The 14,222-nt window shown below is 38.9% G+C and overlaps 1 protein-coding gene and 1 long non-coding RNA gene across 2 annotated transcripts in view; one reads left to right on the forward strand and one right to left on the reverse strand.

Annotated features, from left to right (window-relative positions):
• The window catches only part of LOC146526129 (uncharacterized), a 188,479-nt gene that overhangs the window by 104,391 nt on the left and 69,866 nt on the right, over positions 1 to 14,222 (reverse strand). The gene's annotated exons all lie outside the window — the stretch shown is intronic.
• glo1 (glyoxalase 1) lies at positions 471 to 5,404 on the forward strand. Its single transcript, XM_085156997.1, has 6 exons — positions 471 to 722; positions 3,758 to 3,840; positions 4,018 to 4,158; positions 4,361 to 4,428; positions 4,542 to 4,631; positions 4,964 to 5,404. The coding sequence occupies exons 1-6, from the start codon at positions 654 to 656 to the stop codon at positions 5,053 to 5,055; spliced, it is 543 nt and encodes a 180-aa protein (XP_085013123.1). The 5' UTR covers positions 471 to 653; the 3' UTR covers positions 5,056 to 5,404.

Here is a 14,222-nt window from a genome sequence, read left to right on the forward strand (position 1 = left end):
AAAAGCAGAGAATAAATCACTGAAGCAAAACAAAAGTGAAAATGGTCGCCACTCTTGTCTTTGTGTAATTTTGGCTTTTCCTTAGTTTCTAGCATATACACCATTAAAGTGGTGGATGATGATGTGAAATGTCTCTAAAGTTTAAAATCATAAAAACATCTTTATGAACAAAAACACCAGCCTGAAAATCCCACTCACGGTTTTAGGTATGATTTGGGTAAATATTCTGTTTTTAATCGGCACCACATTTAAAAATTCCTGGAAGCACTCCTGGTGCTGGGTTTCAGTCAGTCAGTCAAATATCTACAAATATCTTTAATATGCCCATCTTAGAAACACACTTCTGGTCCCACCCACTTTCTATTCACATCTTCTTTTTGTCAGTGGAAGCCAGTCGGAAGAACCACTAAGAAGCACAGAGTCCCGGTTAAAGATGAGTAAAGTTTATTTTGAGCTGTGAATCCTGCAAAGCTTTAAGAAAAAGACTGTGGAGCAGGAAACGAGCGATCCTCTCTGCATTTTCATCTCGGTTACTGTGCCTTTTATGTTGAAATCTTGTGCCGGAAGTATATTTTCCTGGAACTCCCTCTGCTTAGTCCCTTTCCCTGTCAGTCAGTCTCTGCCGAACTGCACTCTAGCTTCTTGTAGCAAAAATGAGCGATAAAGGTTTGTCAGACGAGGCTGTGGCAGCAGTGTGTAAAGATGGAGACCCGATCACTAAGGTAAGACCATTGTAGCCCCTCATGGAGGTGATCTAAATTTACATATTGGCAATAATTCATAATTCAAACCCAACAGGATAGCAGCTCCCAAACAGGTTAACCCGCTTTTAATGCTACGTCCATTATCGGACACATTCCTCCACAAAATCGCGGTTTTGCTCTCTTTTAGGAGGGGATTCGTTTCTCTTCCACACGGTTTAAGTTACTTTAGTTTATGATGTACCTAAAAAAAAAAAAGAAAGAAAGAAACCAAAACACCATGTGGTTTCATGACAGGCGGATGTAAGTTAACCTTTCTAGGTGAACCTTCCAGTGGCTGCTGCCGTATGAACATAAAACTCGTCATCCAAGGCGTGCGTAAAACAAGTCTGTGCGTAATGGGAGAGCCGCCTGTACTTTTTAGAAAAGCTGCCATTTAGGTGCGGTGAGACCAGAATATACTCCGCAGGAATTGAAATACCTAATGTGGTCAGCATGTGTCGCAAGATATGGAAGCTGTCCAACAAGTAGGCTCACCAGGCGTCCCACTCGTGTTTCGTAGTTCCACGTTTTGATTTTGGTTGTAAATCACAGAAATGACACACATTTGAGTTTTAAAAAGAGCTCCACTGTTGAGCCTGTGGTTCCCAAACAGCATACATTTATAAGGAGTAGGTGTGAGGTGGAAGTGAGGAGTGGTTTGAGGTGTGGCTTGGGGTTTTATGTCAACCGCATATTATTACTATAGCTGTACAAAAAGCAGTGAATGAAGTTTACAATGTAAGTACATGTAAAAGGCTCTGATTTGTAGTGAGGAAGAAAAACCCTGCTTGCTTTCTCATGAAGAGAAAACCTCTTAAAGAAAAACTGTTAGGAGAAACTGCAAACTAAATTACCTGTATTAAGGTTTCAGCCAGGCTGGAGATTTCAGCAGCCTTCAGCCACAGTGCATCTTTGGTTGGCAAGAGTGAAATAATGCCAGCATGGTGCCATGCAAGTTTAATCGGCACCTGGAAACCAGAGAAAAGTTCGAGACTTAGAGAAGCCTAAAGATGGTTAACAGACAGAACAGCATAGGAAATAATATATAAATAGTTAATGATAAGCCCTTTATAGTTAAGGGCTTATTATTAACATAATGACAATAGTCTTGATTGAGTCCAAAGGCCATCAAATGAACTTTATGTTGAATCTATGCATATAAGAAGTAGCAAAAGATGTATTCAGTTGAACACAGCTTATTCATCCTTCACAGGTTTCATTCCCAGACCTTTGTGAGGGTCATCATTCGTATGTTTATTCTTTAAGATGCTTTAAGATATGTGCCTTTCAGCAGTAGCAATGCACCCCACATTGCCCTGCATTTCATTTATTGAGTTCTTAGTAACTTACTGTTCATGTTATTCACTGGATAGATGCTGTTCGCTCCACTCAGTCTGTTTTTGAAGTCACTACGTTAACGTGCTGCAGCCCACTTACCTTCCTGTCTGTATGGCTTCAAGTGACAGTAAATACACATACAAACAGAAACAAACCTAATTGTGTAGCGGAACTAAGTGGTTCCCTCTATTTTTCTTTAGCTGTTTCTGACTTTTTTGCTCTGGCTGGCACTCACGTGCTTTGAAATTGAAGTTTATTTGCTCCCACGTGTAAAATATGAGGTTTGACCTGAGAAATAAAAGGCACTTTCATTTTTCAGGGGCTTTCCACGTTTGCTTTGTTGGTTTAATGTGTGCTGTATGAGTGATGAACTACTAGTACTGGAACGAGACGGAAATATGAATGCAGCCGTGATGCTATCTGGGGAAATATATTGCAGCTGGGGTGTTTGTAGAGTTTCTATAGATATGAAACATTAACACAGAAGGAGGAAGGGTACAGGAAGGACAACGCACAGAGATAGGACTTAACTGTGAAATGCAGTCAAAGAGCAATACTGAGGGTAAAAACCAGACGCCCACTTTACCACATTTACAGCATTTTTCTTTTCTTATATTAACTCTGATAATTTAGCTAATCAGGTGGCACATGGTTGTTTGAATCCCTGCATATCCATATGTTAAACACCTGCAGCCTGATGTCCCATTTGGAACTGAAAATGTGTAAGACATAGTGGCAGTTTGTCCACCAGTAAGGCTTGTATGACTTATAACAAAAATAATTAAATTAATCAAATACATAATGATCAGATTGACCCCAAGCACTGAGTAAAGATTCAGTTTACTTCATGCTGTGACTGAATGCTGTCATTTAAAAAGAAAAAAAAAAAACCCAAATTTCTCTCCTCCACAGAGCAACAAAACCACATCAATATAACACAATCTGACACACTGCGTGGAAAACAAAAGTTTGTTTTTGAACAGACAGAAGTCCGCGGTGACATGTCAGTACTGTTTTTATCCGATTTTAATCTAATTTGAACTGAAATTGAAAAGAAGTACAACAAAATGAATATAAACAAGCAAACAAATATATATTTGAGAGAAGAGTTTTCCAGTTTCTCATTCTTTGTGTTTACACAGTGATGGTGCGACAGTTTAGTAATGCGGACTGGACCACATTCTAGTAAAAACTCGGGTCATCGTTAGATGAATTATTTGAATTTAAAATAAGGAAGTAAATCTAACGGAACACAGGCAAATCTGGCACGTTCAGCCCTATGATGCTGACCGCCTGTGTTTGTGCGCTCGGTAACACAGAGGTACAGTTCGACTGAAGGTCTTTTTCGCCGCTTAGTGCCAGGATACAAATTTTTCTCAGTCACGTTGCTAAACGGAGCCAGAGATGAGGCTGACTGTCTCACACAAGAATGAAATGTACAGTGCTTAACATCATAAAGAAATATAAAATGATTGTCTTGTACTCTGCTCACTGAAGTCCCGCCACTCTTGAGCAACTAAATGTAACGTGACAATTTTGTTTTTTGTTGAATGAATCTGAATTCCTCTGCAGTTTAAGGAAACATTAATTTTCATCCCTGTCATTTTTGTAATTCAGTTATACTGTTACTTACCTCGAAGACTCGTCCTTAATCTATTATTATGTTTGTGTGTTAGGATTTCATGATGCAGCAGACGATGCTGAGGGTTAAAGATCCAAATAAATCCTTAGATTTCTACACCAGAATCCTCGGAATGACGTGAGTATCCGTGCGGGCTTCGGTTTACTCAGCTCTTGAACTGAGTCATATTTGTTTACATCTTTTTATTTGTCACTTCAAAGAGAGACATAAAATCGTTAAATGTGTTTTCAAAGTTTGTGTGGACGTTTCCTGACTTTGTAAAATGTTTTCTCTCCGATGTGCGATATCTTGCAGGCTCCTGCAAAAGTTTGACTTTCCCTCGATGCGTTTCTCTCTCTTCTTCTTGGGCTATGAGGACAAGAAGGAGATCCCTGCAGATGTGAAGGAAAAAACGGCCTGGACTTTCTCAAGAAGAGCCACCCTCGAGCTGACACAGTAAGGGTGGATGTTAGATACTACCAGGAACAAATTTATTTTATTGCATTGTGTGCATCTTCTTCAACTGTTATCTCCCTCATCCAGTGAAAAATGATCCTCGGCTGTTAAAATGTAGTCAAAAACCTAAAGTTAGTGTTGTAAGCAATCAAAAAGCAAACCAAGCTCAAGTTGGAATATTTACTTGAATCTGTTCTTCCAGTAACTGGGGTTCTGAGTCCGATGACAGTCAGAGTTATCACAATGGAAACTCGGATCCACGTGGCTTTGGTAAAACTGCTTTCTTGTCGTGTTGAGTTGATAATGTATGTTTGTGTTGTGTCTGCTGCTTTTTGTGGATACTCGTGTGTCTGTCTGAGCACCGTCTCCGTTACTCTTGACAGGACACATCGGAATTGCAGTTCCTGACGTCTATGCAGCCTGCAAATTGTTTGAGGAGCAAGGAGTCACTTTTGTTAAAAAGCCTGATGATGGTAAGATGTGACATATTTGTTCAGGGTTATGATACTTTAATCAGAGTTAATTATGTAGTAAAACAATATGTTTTCCACACAATAATTCCTAAAGTAACTACATCTTCCACACAGGGTTACTTTAATTACTTTTAATTTAATGACATGTTGATAGCAGGTTTCTGTAAACCTTTAATAGCTAATATTTAATATTTGTACTAATATGAAATTGAATTATCTTGTATTCAGCCTGTCTTTGTTGCACATGTCTGAATCTGAAGTTGAACTTTTATCCACTCAGTGCTTACAGTTTATATTCACCCCCTCTTCTCTGTTGTGTTTCCCCCCTGCAGGTAAAATGAAAGGCTTAGCCTTCATTCAGGACCCTGATGGTTATTGGATTGAGATCCTAAGTCCCAACAATATGGTGTCCATCACCTCCTAAAAATGAACCCATGCAACCTTCTTCAGTGTGAAAGCTCAGGCTTGCTGTGGGTTCAGGGGTTCAGTGGGAGAAGATAAGATTTTTTGGGGGGAAGTGGGGGGAATGAAGAATTTTTCAACATCTGCTGGAGAACTGAGAGCATACGGAGTGGGATTACTTGGACAATAGCAATCAGTCTGTCCAAGCACAAAATGGACTGTTATCACACAGTTGATCAGCATTTTGGTTACCTTCGTTACCCCAGCAACTATTTTCCTGACTTTGTCATGTCATCATGTTCTATTTTTTCAAAAAGTGATGTGCAAGCAACACGGTATTACTTTGCAATAAACATGAAAGTCACAGTTGATACAGATTTCTGATTATTTTTCTTTCTAGAGGTGAAGTAATGAGTAATTTTTCATAACCAGTTTACATTTAGGTCAGTCACACTCACGATTTCACCAAGGAGCAACAAGATAATCGGTATTTTATCCATACTTATCAAAGTAAAAAAAAAAAAGGATGTTTTTTCATGTAGGAATTAAATTAAAATGACGTCTTAAGGCTGCTGTTACTAAATAATGATTGGTGGAAGCATTTGTGATGGTTTGAGAGATTTTCTGTGATATAATTTACACTAAGTCAGTTCAAAATTAGGCAGTAACGACTTAACTGAGGTTGTTGTACGTTGGCTCACATTTTGAAAACGTTTCCTAAAATTATCTTATTTAGCATTACTTTGAACAATTTGGATGCATTTCGCACCAAATAATTCCAAAGAAAATCGGTGTGTCGGTATTTTTGCTGAAATAAGAATGTGAGATTTCATAAGTGGAGTAATTTGATTTTGATTTGCTAACAGGAATTTAGACAAACAAATTGAAACTACTATGTGCACTTCAGTTATTGAAGTTTTTGCAGCCTTCCAAAGTGTGCACTAAATTAAAGGCATCTGCACATTTTCTCTTTGATTTATTCCTGCCATGAAAATTCTTCAGGACTTACATTTTTTTTAAGTCAACCGTCTTTTTCCCATTACTTTTGTTTCCTAGCTTTGCAGCATAACACTTATATAACATTTTTGTCTACACTCAGTCTGTTGGCATATTTGCCCTCACATTTAAAGAAGAAACATCAAAGCATGCACATCACAACTGCTCTTTGTATCTTTATATAATTAATATACAAGCAGTCATGATGTGCATAACTAAAATGATCCAAAGCAACTGAACTAAGTGCCGATGTTGATGTGACCAAACCTATGGATTAATTTGGGACATCTATTGAGGGACTGTTTTACATCCACAAACTATAATCACAATTTCAAAACTATGTGGTCAAAGAATACAAATTCTGTACTACTGCATTGATACTCATTACTGCATTAGAGTGGTGTGACATATAAAGGGTCTCCTGCATATTGGGCCAGTGGGGCTTCACCTTAATTGCCTAGTTCAGGGGTCAGCAACCTTTAACACCCAAAGAGCCACTTGGACCCGGTTTCCACGCAAAAGAAAACACTGGGAGCCGCAAATACTTTTTGAAATCTAAAATGAAGATTTGGTTTGAATGGTTTGTTTTTTGTTTTTTTACTTTTATGCTTTGTGTGAACAACTAACGTAAGTAAGTAAAGTTTATTTATTAAGCGCTTTTCACAGACAGTCACAAAACGCTGTACACAAATATTAAAATAAACAATACAATCAATAGACATTGTACACAATGTAAAAGATCAAATGTAAATAATGTAAAGAATATAAAATACGTAGATCAACAAAAGGCTTGTTTGAACGGAAAGGTTTTTAACTGCTTTTTAAAAGAATCCACAGAGCAACTAAGGTGTGTTGCTTATGAAATCCATGAAGTGCTACAGAGAAAATTACATTTTATTCATATAATTAACACATTTTGAACTCTTAAAGAAATATAACAAAAGGAAAGACACCCAGCTGAACTAAAATGATCCAGCAAACAAAAACTGTTGTGAGCCGCCACCCTTATATCACCTTTGGGCTTTTGGAGCCTTGACCTGACTTTTAAAAAGTAATTGGAAAAAAAGCACTATGCTGCTAAAAAAAATAGATATTTGCAAAATTCTGCCTAAATATGTATTTTACCTGGTTAATGTGTGTGGTGGGGCGTGATCTGCAGCGCCGCTGCAGGGGAGGCGGACGCACCTGAGCTGGACCCGCAATCACGCCTTGCTGCCTTAAAGTCTGCGCTCTCTCTGAAGAGAGCTGAAAAGCTACAGCCGGCTGTATAGGTACAGCAACCGTGTGTGAAAAGCGGTCAATAAAGAGATGCTGAAAAGCATGTTCATTCAAACATTGTCGGGTCTGCCGTGATATGTTTACAATGGGACTTATGGTCCCGAACCTCTGCGCACAGCATCTGCAAATCGGGGCTTTCATCTTTACGCAGGACTGTAAGCTGCCATCTGTGAGGCGTGAGCGGTGTTTGTTTTTAACATAGTTCACGGTGGAGAACAGCTGCTACAAATAATAAAATATAATTTTATTTTTATATTTCAAAATCACAATAATCTTCCAATTTAGAACTACAAGTTAAAAAAAGAACTAAACACAAATAAAATACACTTCAGCTAAATACTTATAATTTATTTTCCCAAACCACCCGTAGCCGCAAAATAAAGACTAAAGAGCCGCGGGTTGCCGACCCCTGGCCTAGTTGAACAATTATAGAAAAATCTGTTTGGCACATTAGGTGGTCATAAGTTTGCGATTCATACCAACACAGGATCGGTTTGACTGTATTGTATAATGCTCTTAGGCTGTGTGTTTTTTCCATGCAAGTTACCAGCTTCAGGCCTACATGTATTGTTATCTCTGCTTTCCAGCAGTGTGTATTCATTTAGCCTACAGGGTCTGCAGCCTGACATTACAGGCAAAACATTAAAACAAGATAACTTTAGAGCAACTTAAATGGATCTGTGATAAGCCGGTAACACTTGTTTGAACTGTCAAAAGACCCCAGGACTAGTCCAGAAGAGTGGCAATATGATTTCCCCCCTTTGCCCCCAACACCATTAGTGAGGAGTGTCATCCTTCCCAACAGCCTGACAGTGCCAATCATTGGATCTGAGCTCTGTTGCTGTCTGTACACAAAAACTCAGTTATAAAGTTTTAAATATGTGAATAGGAATCTGTTAGTGTATAGTGTGATCTTTTGGATCTTTGGACATGCATATCTACTGAATATTTGCTTTAATAGACACCAGACTATTACTATAGTGAGTGTTTATTTCTGCAGCCCTCCACTGCTCCATTTCTGTTTGTACTATGAGAAGAAGTTGTAAGATGCTATAAAGTATCCTTACTAAGGATCAGTTTTATTAATGCAGAAAGTGAATCTAAAATGGTTTTCTAAGACTTTCAACACTATTTTAATGCAATTTTCTGAATTTCTGAGTTTGTCTACTAAACTGCTCTCAAATAGATAGTGAGAGACGTCGTGTCTTGGTGTTGTGGTGACCTGTCTTTACTTTCTTGGGGTCAACAAAATCACAATTTTGGAGGATACATTTTTTGTAATTTTTCTATTATTAATGCCGTAGTGTGGTTGAGGGATGGTGGGCCTCTTGCACCCTCCGTTGTCCAGCCATATTTTTTTATGTTCTGTTTCTATTTGTTATTTTTTTAACCACATGGTTTCATTAGATTGTATTCTTCACAAATTGTCAGATATCGACGGCTGTTGAATCTATGATGGGTTAGATTCCCCCTGTGACACTTTGGGACACCATTATATTCTTCCTTTTATTTAACCAGTTGGAAGAGATCTGAAGAGAGTGATAATCTGGAGGTCATCACCTACAAACAACCTTTTCACGCACATGAGTTTTTCTTGGGAAAAGGCAGTGTTATCCTAAAACTAATAGATAAGACACAAAATGAACCTTTCCTTATTTATTTGAATATGGCCTCCTTTACTTATTTTAAAACTCCATGAACCTCCGTGAAATTTTTCCAATCAATACCAGATTCTAAGATTTATCTCGTAAAAAGTAAAAATCAAGAGAAAAATTTTTTTGTTTTTTTTTTTGTATGGTTTCTGGGTTTCTTCATTATTTACCTTTAAATCATATGTACAGTGGGGCAAAAAAGTATTTAGTCAGCCGCCGACTGTGCAAGTTCCCCCACTTAAAATGATGACAGAGGTCAGTAATTTGCACCAGAGGTACACTTCAACTGTGAGAGACAGAATGTGAAAACAAAATCCATGAATTCACATGGTAGGATTTGTAAAGAATTTATTCATAAATCAGGGTGGAAAATAAGTATTTGGTCACCTCAAACAAGGAAAATCCCTGGCTCTCACAGACCTGTAACGTCTTCTGTAAGAAGCTTTTCTGTCCCCCACTCGTTACCTGTATGAATGGCACCTGTTTGACCTCATCATCTGTATAAAAGACACCTGTCCACAGCCTCAACCAGTCAGACTCCAAACTCCGCCATGGCCAAGACCAAAGAGCTTTCGAAGGACACCAGGAAAAGAATTGTAGACCTGCACCAGACTGGGAAGAGTGAATCTACAATAGGCAAGCAGCTTGGTGTGAAAAAATCAACTGTGGGAGCAATCATCAGAAAATGGAAGACATACAAGACCACTGATAATCTCCCTCGATCTGGGGCTCCACGCAAGATCTCATCCCGTGGGGTCAAAATGATCATGAGAACGTTGAGCAAAGATCCCAGAACCACACGGGGGGACCTGATGAATGACCTGCAGAGAGCTGGGACCAAAGTAACAAAGGTCACCATCAGTAACACACTACAACGGCAGGGAATCAAATCCCGCAGTGCCAGACGTGTTCCGCTGCTGAAGCCAGTGCATGTCCAGGCCCGTCTGAAGTTTGCCAGAGAGCACATGGATGATACAGCAGAGGATTGGGAGAATGTCATGTGGTCAGATGAAACCAAAGTAGAACTTTTTGGTATAAACTCAACTCGTCGTGTTTGGAGGAAGAAGAATACTGAGTTGCATCCCAAGAACACCATACCTACTGTGAAGCATGGGGGTGGAAACATCATGCTATGGGGCTGTTTTTCTGCCAAGGGGACAGGACGACTGATCCGTGTTAAGGACAGAATGAATGGGGCCAAGTATCGTGAGATTTTGAGCCAAAACCTCCTTCCATCAGTGAGAACTTTGAAGATGAAACAAGGCTGGGTCTTCCAACATGACAATGATCCAAAACACACCGCCCGGGCAACAAAGGAGTGGCTCCGTAAGAAGCATTTGAAAGTCCTGGAGTGGCCTAGCCAGTCTTCAGACCTCAACCCCATAGAAAATCTGTGGCGGGAGTTGAAAGTCCGTGTTGCTCGGCGACAGCCCCAAAACATCACTGCTCTTGAGAAGATCTGCATGGAGGAATGGGCCAAAATACCAGCTACTGTGTGTGCAAACCTGGTAAAGACCTATAGTAAACGTTTGACCTCTGTTATTGCCAACAAAGGTTATGTTACAAAGTATTGAGTTGTATTTTTGTTATTGACCAAATACTTATTTTCCACCCTGATTTACGAATAAATTCTTTACAAATCCTACCATGTGAATTCATGGATTTTTTTTTTTTCACATTCTGTCTCTCACAGTTGAAGTGTACCTCTGGTGCAAATTACTGACCTCTGTCATCATTTTAAGTGGGGGAACTTGCACAATCGGTGGCTGACTAAATACTTTTTTGCCCCACTGTACGTGAACTAGGGTGAGTATGTCCTAAAACATGATGTTGAGATGGAAGGTGATGATTTGTTATGATATAAAGGGACCAACAAGAAGATGAAGAGTAAGAAAAAGGTTTTGTTGCAAACTATAGAAGTAAATATTTACATTTTTGTAAATTGCTTTTCCCAACAAATCAGGAAAAAGCTGTGGAGAAGGAAAATTTGGATCCTACCTGTGGTTGTACAATTTAATCTCTCATATCAACAATCCAAAAATCCATAAGTCAACACTAGCCATTTACATGTATAATGTAGGTGTGCTTTAGGTTCAAGGAAGGAAGGCCCTGTTTGAGCTTGTGTGCCACTAGAGGGTGTTCTAGTACTAAATTAATTGGACATTCAACCTCCTACTGTGCTTTAGAGAAATCGAATACTCTTGAATATATCCTAATTTTTACATATCATTATAAGATCTTCATTTACATAAATGTGTCTCCCTGGTTTGCTTAAATATGCAAAACTAGACTTTTGTCAGTGTAATTTCAGTCACATTACAGCGAATAGCTATTCTTCAAGAGTCAGAGCCTCGGAGCTTCCTCTGCACATCTCCTTCTTGTGTTTTTAACATTATATGAAGAATTTGTTATTGAAAATGATCAGAATCTACACTGTGATTGTAAGCATAAAAACATTTAGAATGTTTTAAAAAATGTCAGTTACAAGGACAATACTGTTTACAATACAGTGCATCTTAAAGTCAAAGAATCATCTTCTCTGACAGGCATGTCAAACTTAAATGAAAAGGAATGATAAGTTCTGCAGCTAAGTAATCTTAATTGGAGATGTAGGAGATGTAAAATAAATAAATAAATAATTCCCCTTTATGGACAACATCTCACATCCTCTGCACAGTGTTGTGGTTACCCGGCAGAATGCTCTAAGCCTGAAACTAAGTGATTGGTTGAATGCCACAAGTGGTCCATCCTTCTTTATTGAATCTATGAATCAACTTTCTGCTGAAGTTGTATAATTTCAGAACTTCCACAAAAACTTATTCAAAGCAATTTTGTTCTTATTCTGAAATTAATATTGCATTATAGGAACCATCTTAACCAGAGACTGACTCAAATTAGGATGCAGATGTAAAGGTGCTAAAATTTCCTGACTGCATGTCAGGATAAAAACCAAACCGTAAAATCAAAGAACGTCTCGGAAGCCCCAAGTAGCAATTATGCAGTAAGACACTGATCAAACAAAGGTTAAAAAATGCACCTCGAAAGCTTTGTTTCAAGGCTTTAGGGAGGATTTTTAACCACAAGAAGACCTCCACGTTGTTTCCCTGCGTTTTTCATAGCCACCTGTTTGTGCATTTGTGCAGTGATTTGGGTGGGGTCTCTGTTATTCTGGCTCTCAGCTCCACTCATCCTGCACAGTTGCTTGCAGTTAGCTCATTATCTCCTCATCCTGCTCACCTGCCTCTCAGCTCATCGCTATGCAGTGCACATACTCCTGCTCCTCAACTGTTCTCTGGTAGATTGTTTGCTAGACTGACTAAAACTTTTTTTCTCCTAGTAATTTAGCTTTTAATGTTTTCCAGTGTCATCTTCCTTTAATTTCATCACCTATTTGCTTTCTCTCTGCTCAGCTTCATGGCTGTTTGTTAACAACCTCACTGCTGTGCCGATCCCTCGCTCCACACACAGTCCGACCTCCAGTGCCGTCCTTCCTAGCAGCTACTTTGCCATCTGAGGCTGTCGTGCTCCTGGGAATGCTCAGTGAGAGATTCAAGTGCAAGCTACAAACACAGCAGAGAAAACTTTAATTGAAGAGTTAATAAGGTGGCGAATCCAAACCTGGGGAGTAAGAAAGCCAAGATTTGAAACCAATTGTTGTCTTCTGAGAGCTGGCTGTCTCTCTCAAGTCTAAACTGAGCTGCCAGACTTTTTTCTGAATTAAAAAAAACCTTTTTTTTAATGAATTATTATGTCCATTTTTGATATGTTTTTTGGACAACAGATGGAAATTAGCCTTTGGCTATAATCTGGTATGTTTACATTCATGTACTTTTTTTTTTTAACATGTATGTTCATTAACATGCACCGTCCCAAATAAAGACAAAAGGACCCCAGACAAAAATAACCTTGGTTGAGGAGATTGGGTAGAGCTAAAAACCAGTGACTGAGTTCTGTAGCAATTTGCAAAGCACTCAGCAAAGACCAGAGAACCTGCTAGATGCATTAGCCAGAGGCATTTTCAGGATTTTTTAAAGGTGACGTGTGGCAAGAGGTGGAATAAGCAAAGCTGATTGAACAGGTCTTCGTGGACTTTAACTGAAGAATGAAATTGTAAAAGTAAAAATGAAAAGTAAAAGGAATTTTAAAAAGATCAAGATTTTCTGATGAGAGACGTTAACATTTTTATTAACTTGCTTCTTCTCTTGCTATCGGATATTTTTATAGTTTAGAAAATTAATGAAAACAATTCTAGCTGAACTTAACTGACAACAACAAACATTATATGCTGTGCCACAGATTTTTACTCTCCCCTGCCCTCTTTACTGAACCTAGACCATCCCTGTGTCATATCAAAGTTGACTTGAACTTCTTGTGCGTTTTATGACCAAACAACACGATGACGAAGTGAGTCAGTGCTCCAAACCCTGTGACTCAGCTCAACACATGAAACATCCAGCTCAGCTATTTCTGTGTCGTCTGTTAAGATGTGATAACTCACCTGTTTTTTTCAGTGTCCTCTCCAGGGGAAATGTTTCCCAGGGGGGTCGTGACAAAGTGGATGAGCAGTTGTAATGCTCTCCATTTGTCCCAGATGTGTGCTGACCTTTTCTTTTGCACATTATTCTGTCTCTGCATTTATTTGCTATGATTTTCCATTTGTCAAAGCTGCACTAACTATCCCGGGTTTGTTTATGTAAGTATTCTGTTGCCGGCAAATCAAACATTCTGCAAATTAAGGCAAATACTCAGTTTTCTTTATATTTTATTATGTTACAGATTAAGTCATTTGTTCTTTCTTTTCAGTCTTCATGTAGGTCAGGTGTGGGGAAAGGCCCGCCTAGCATTTCCTAATTTTAAAGTGCTGATGACATCACACATGACATCAGCAGGTTGAACCAAGAGGAGGGGTTTCTTTTACCATAGAAATGCTTCCTTTTGTTTGTTTCCAGGTCCGAAGGGATTTGTTGAATCTTTTTTTTGTCAATACAGCCATTTAGTTGTGTAAATGTGCTAATTAGAAGTGTGAGAAGGTTTTTGTCAATTTTAGTCAACTATGTAGAGTTTTAGATCTCTCAGCTCAAATGAGTGGTACTGGCTGGAATAATTGAAGGGAGATTGATGGCCCTATATATAGTCAGTCTCTGCCAGCCTCTGATGACAGAGGAGAGGTGAGCTGTAGTGATGGTGAGATGAAGCCTCATGATGAACTGAAGCTTTCCACCCAATTGGGCGACTCATGATTCGAAGCATTGTGATGATTCAT

This window comes from Neolamprologus multifasciatus, chromosome 1 (assembly GCF_963576455.1).
Source record: "Neolamprologus multifasciatus chromosome 1, fNeoMul1.2, whole genome shotgun sequence".
Lineage (NCBI taxonomy): Eukaryota > Metazoa > Chordata > Actinopteri > Cichliformes > Cichlidae > Neolamprologus > Neolamprologus multifasciatus.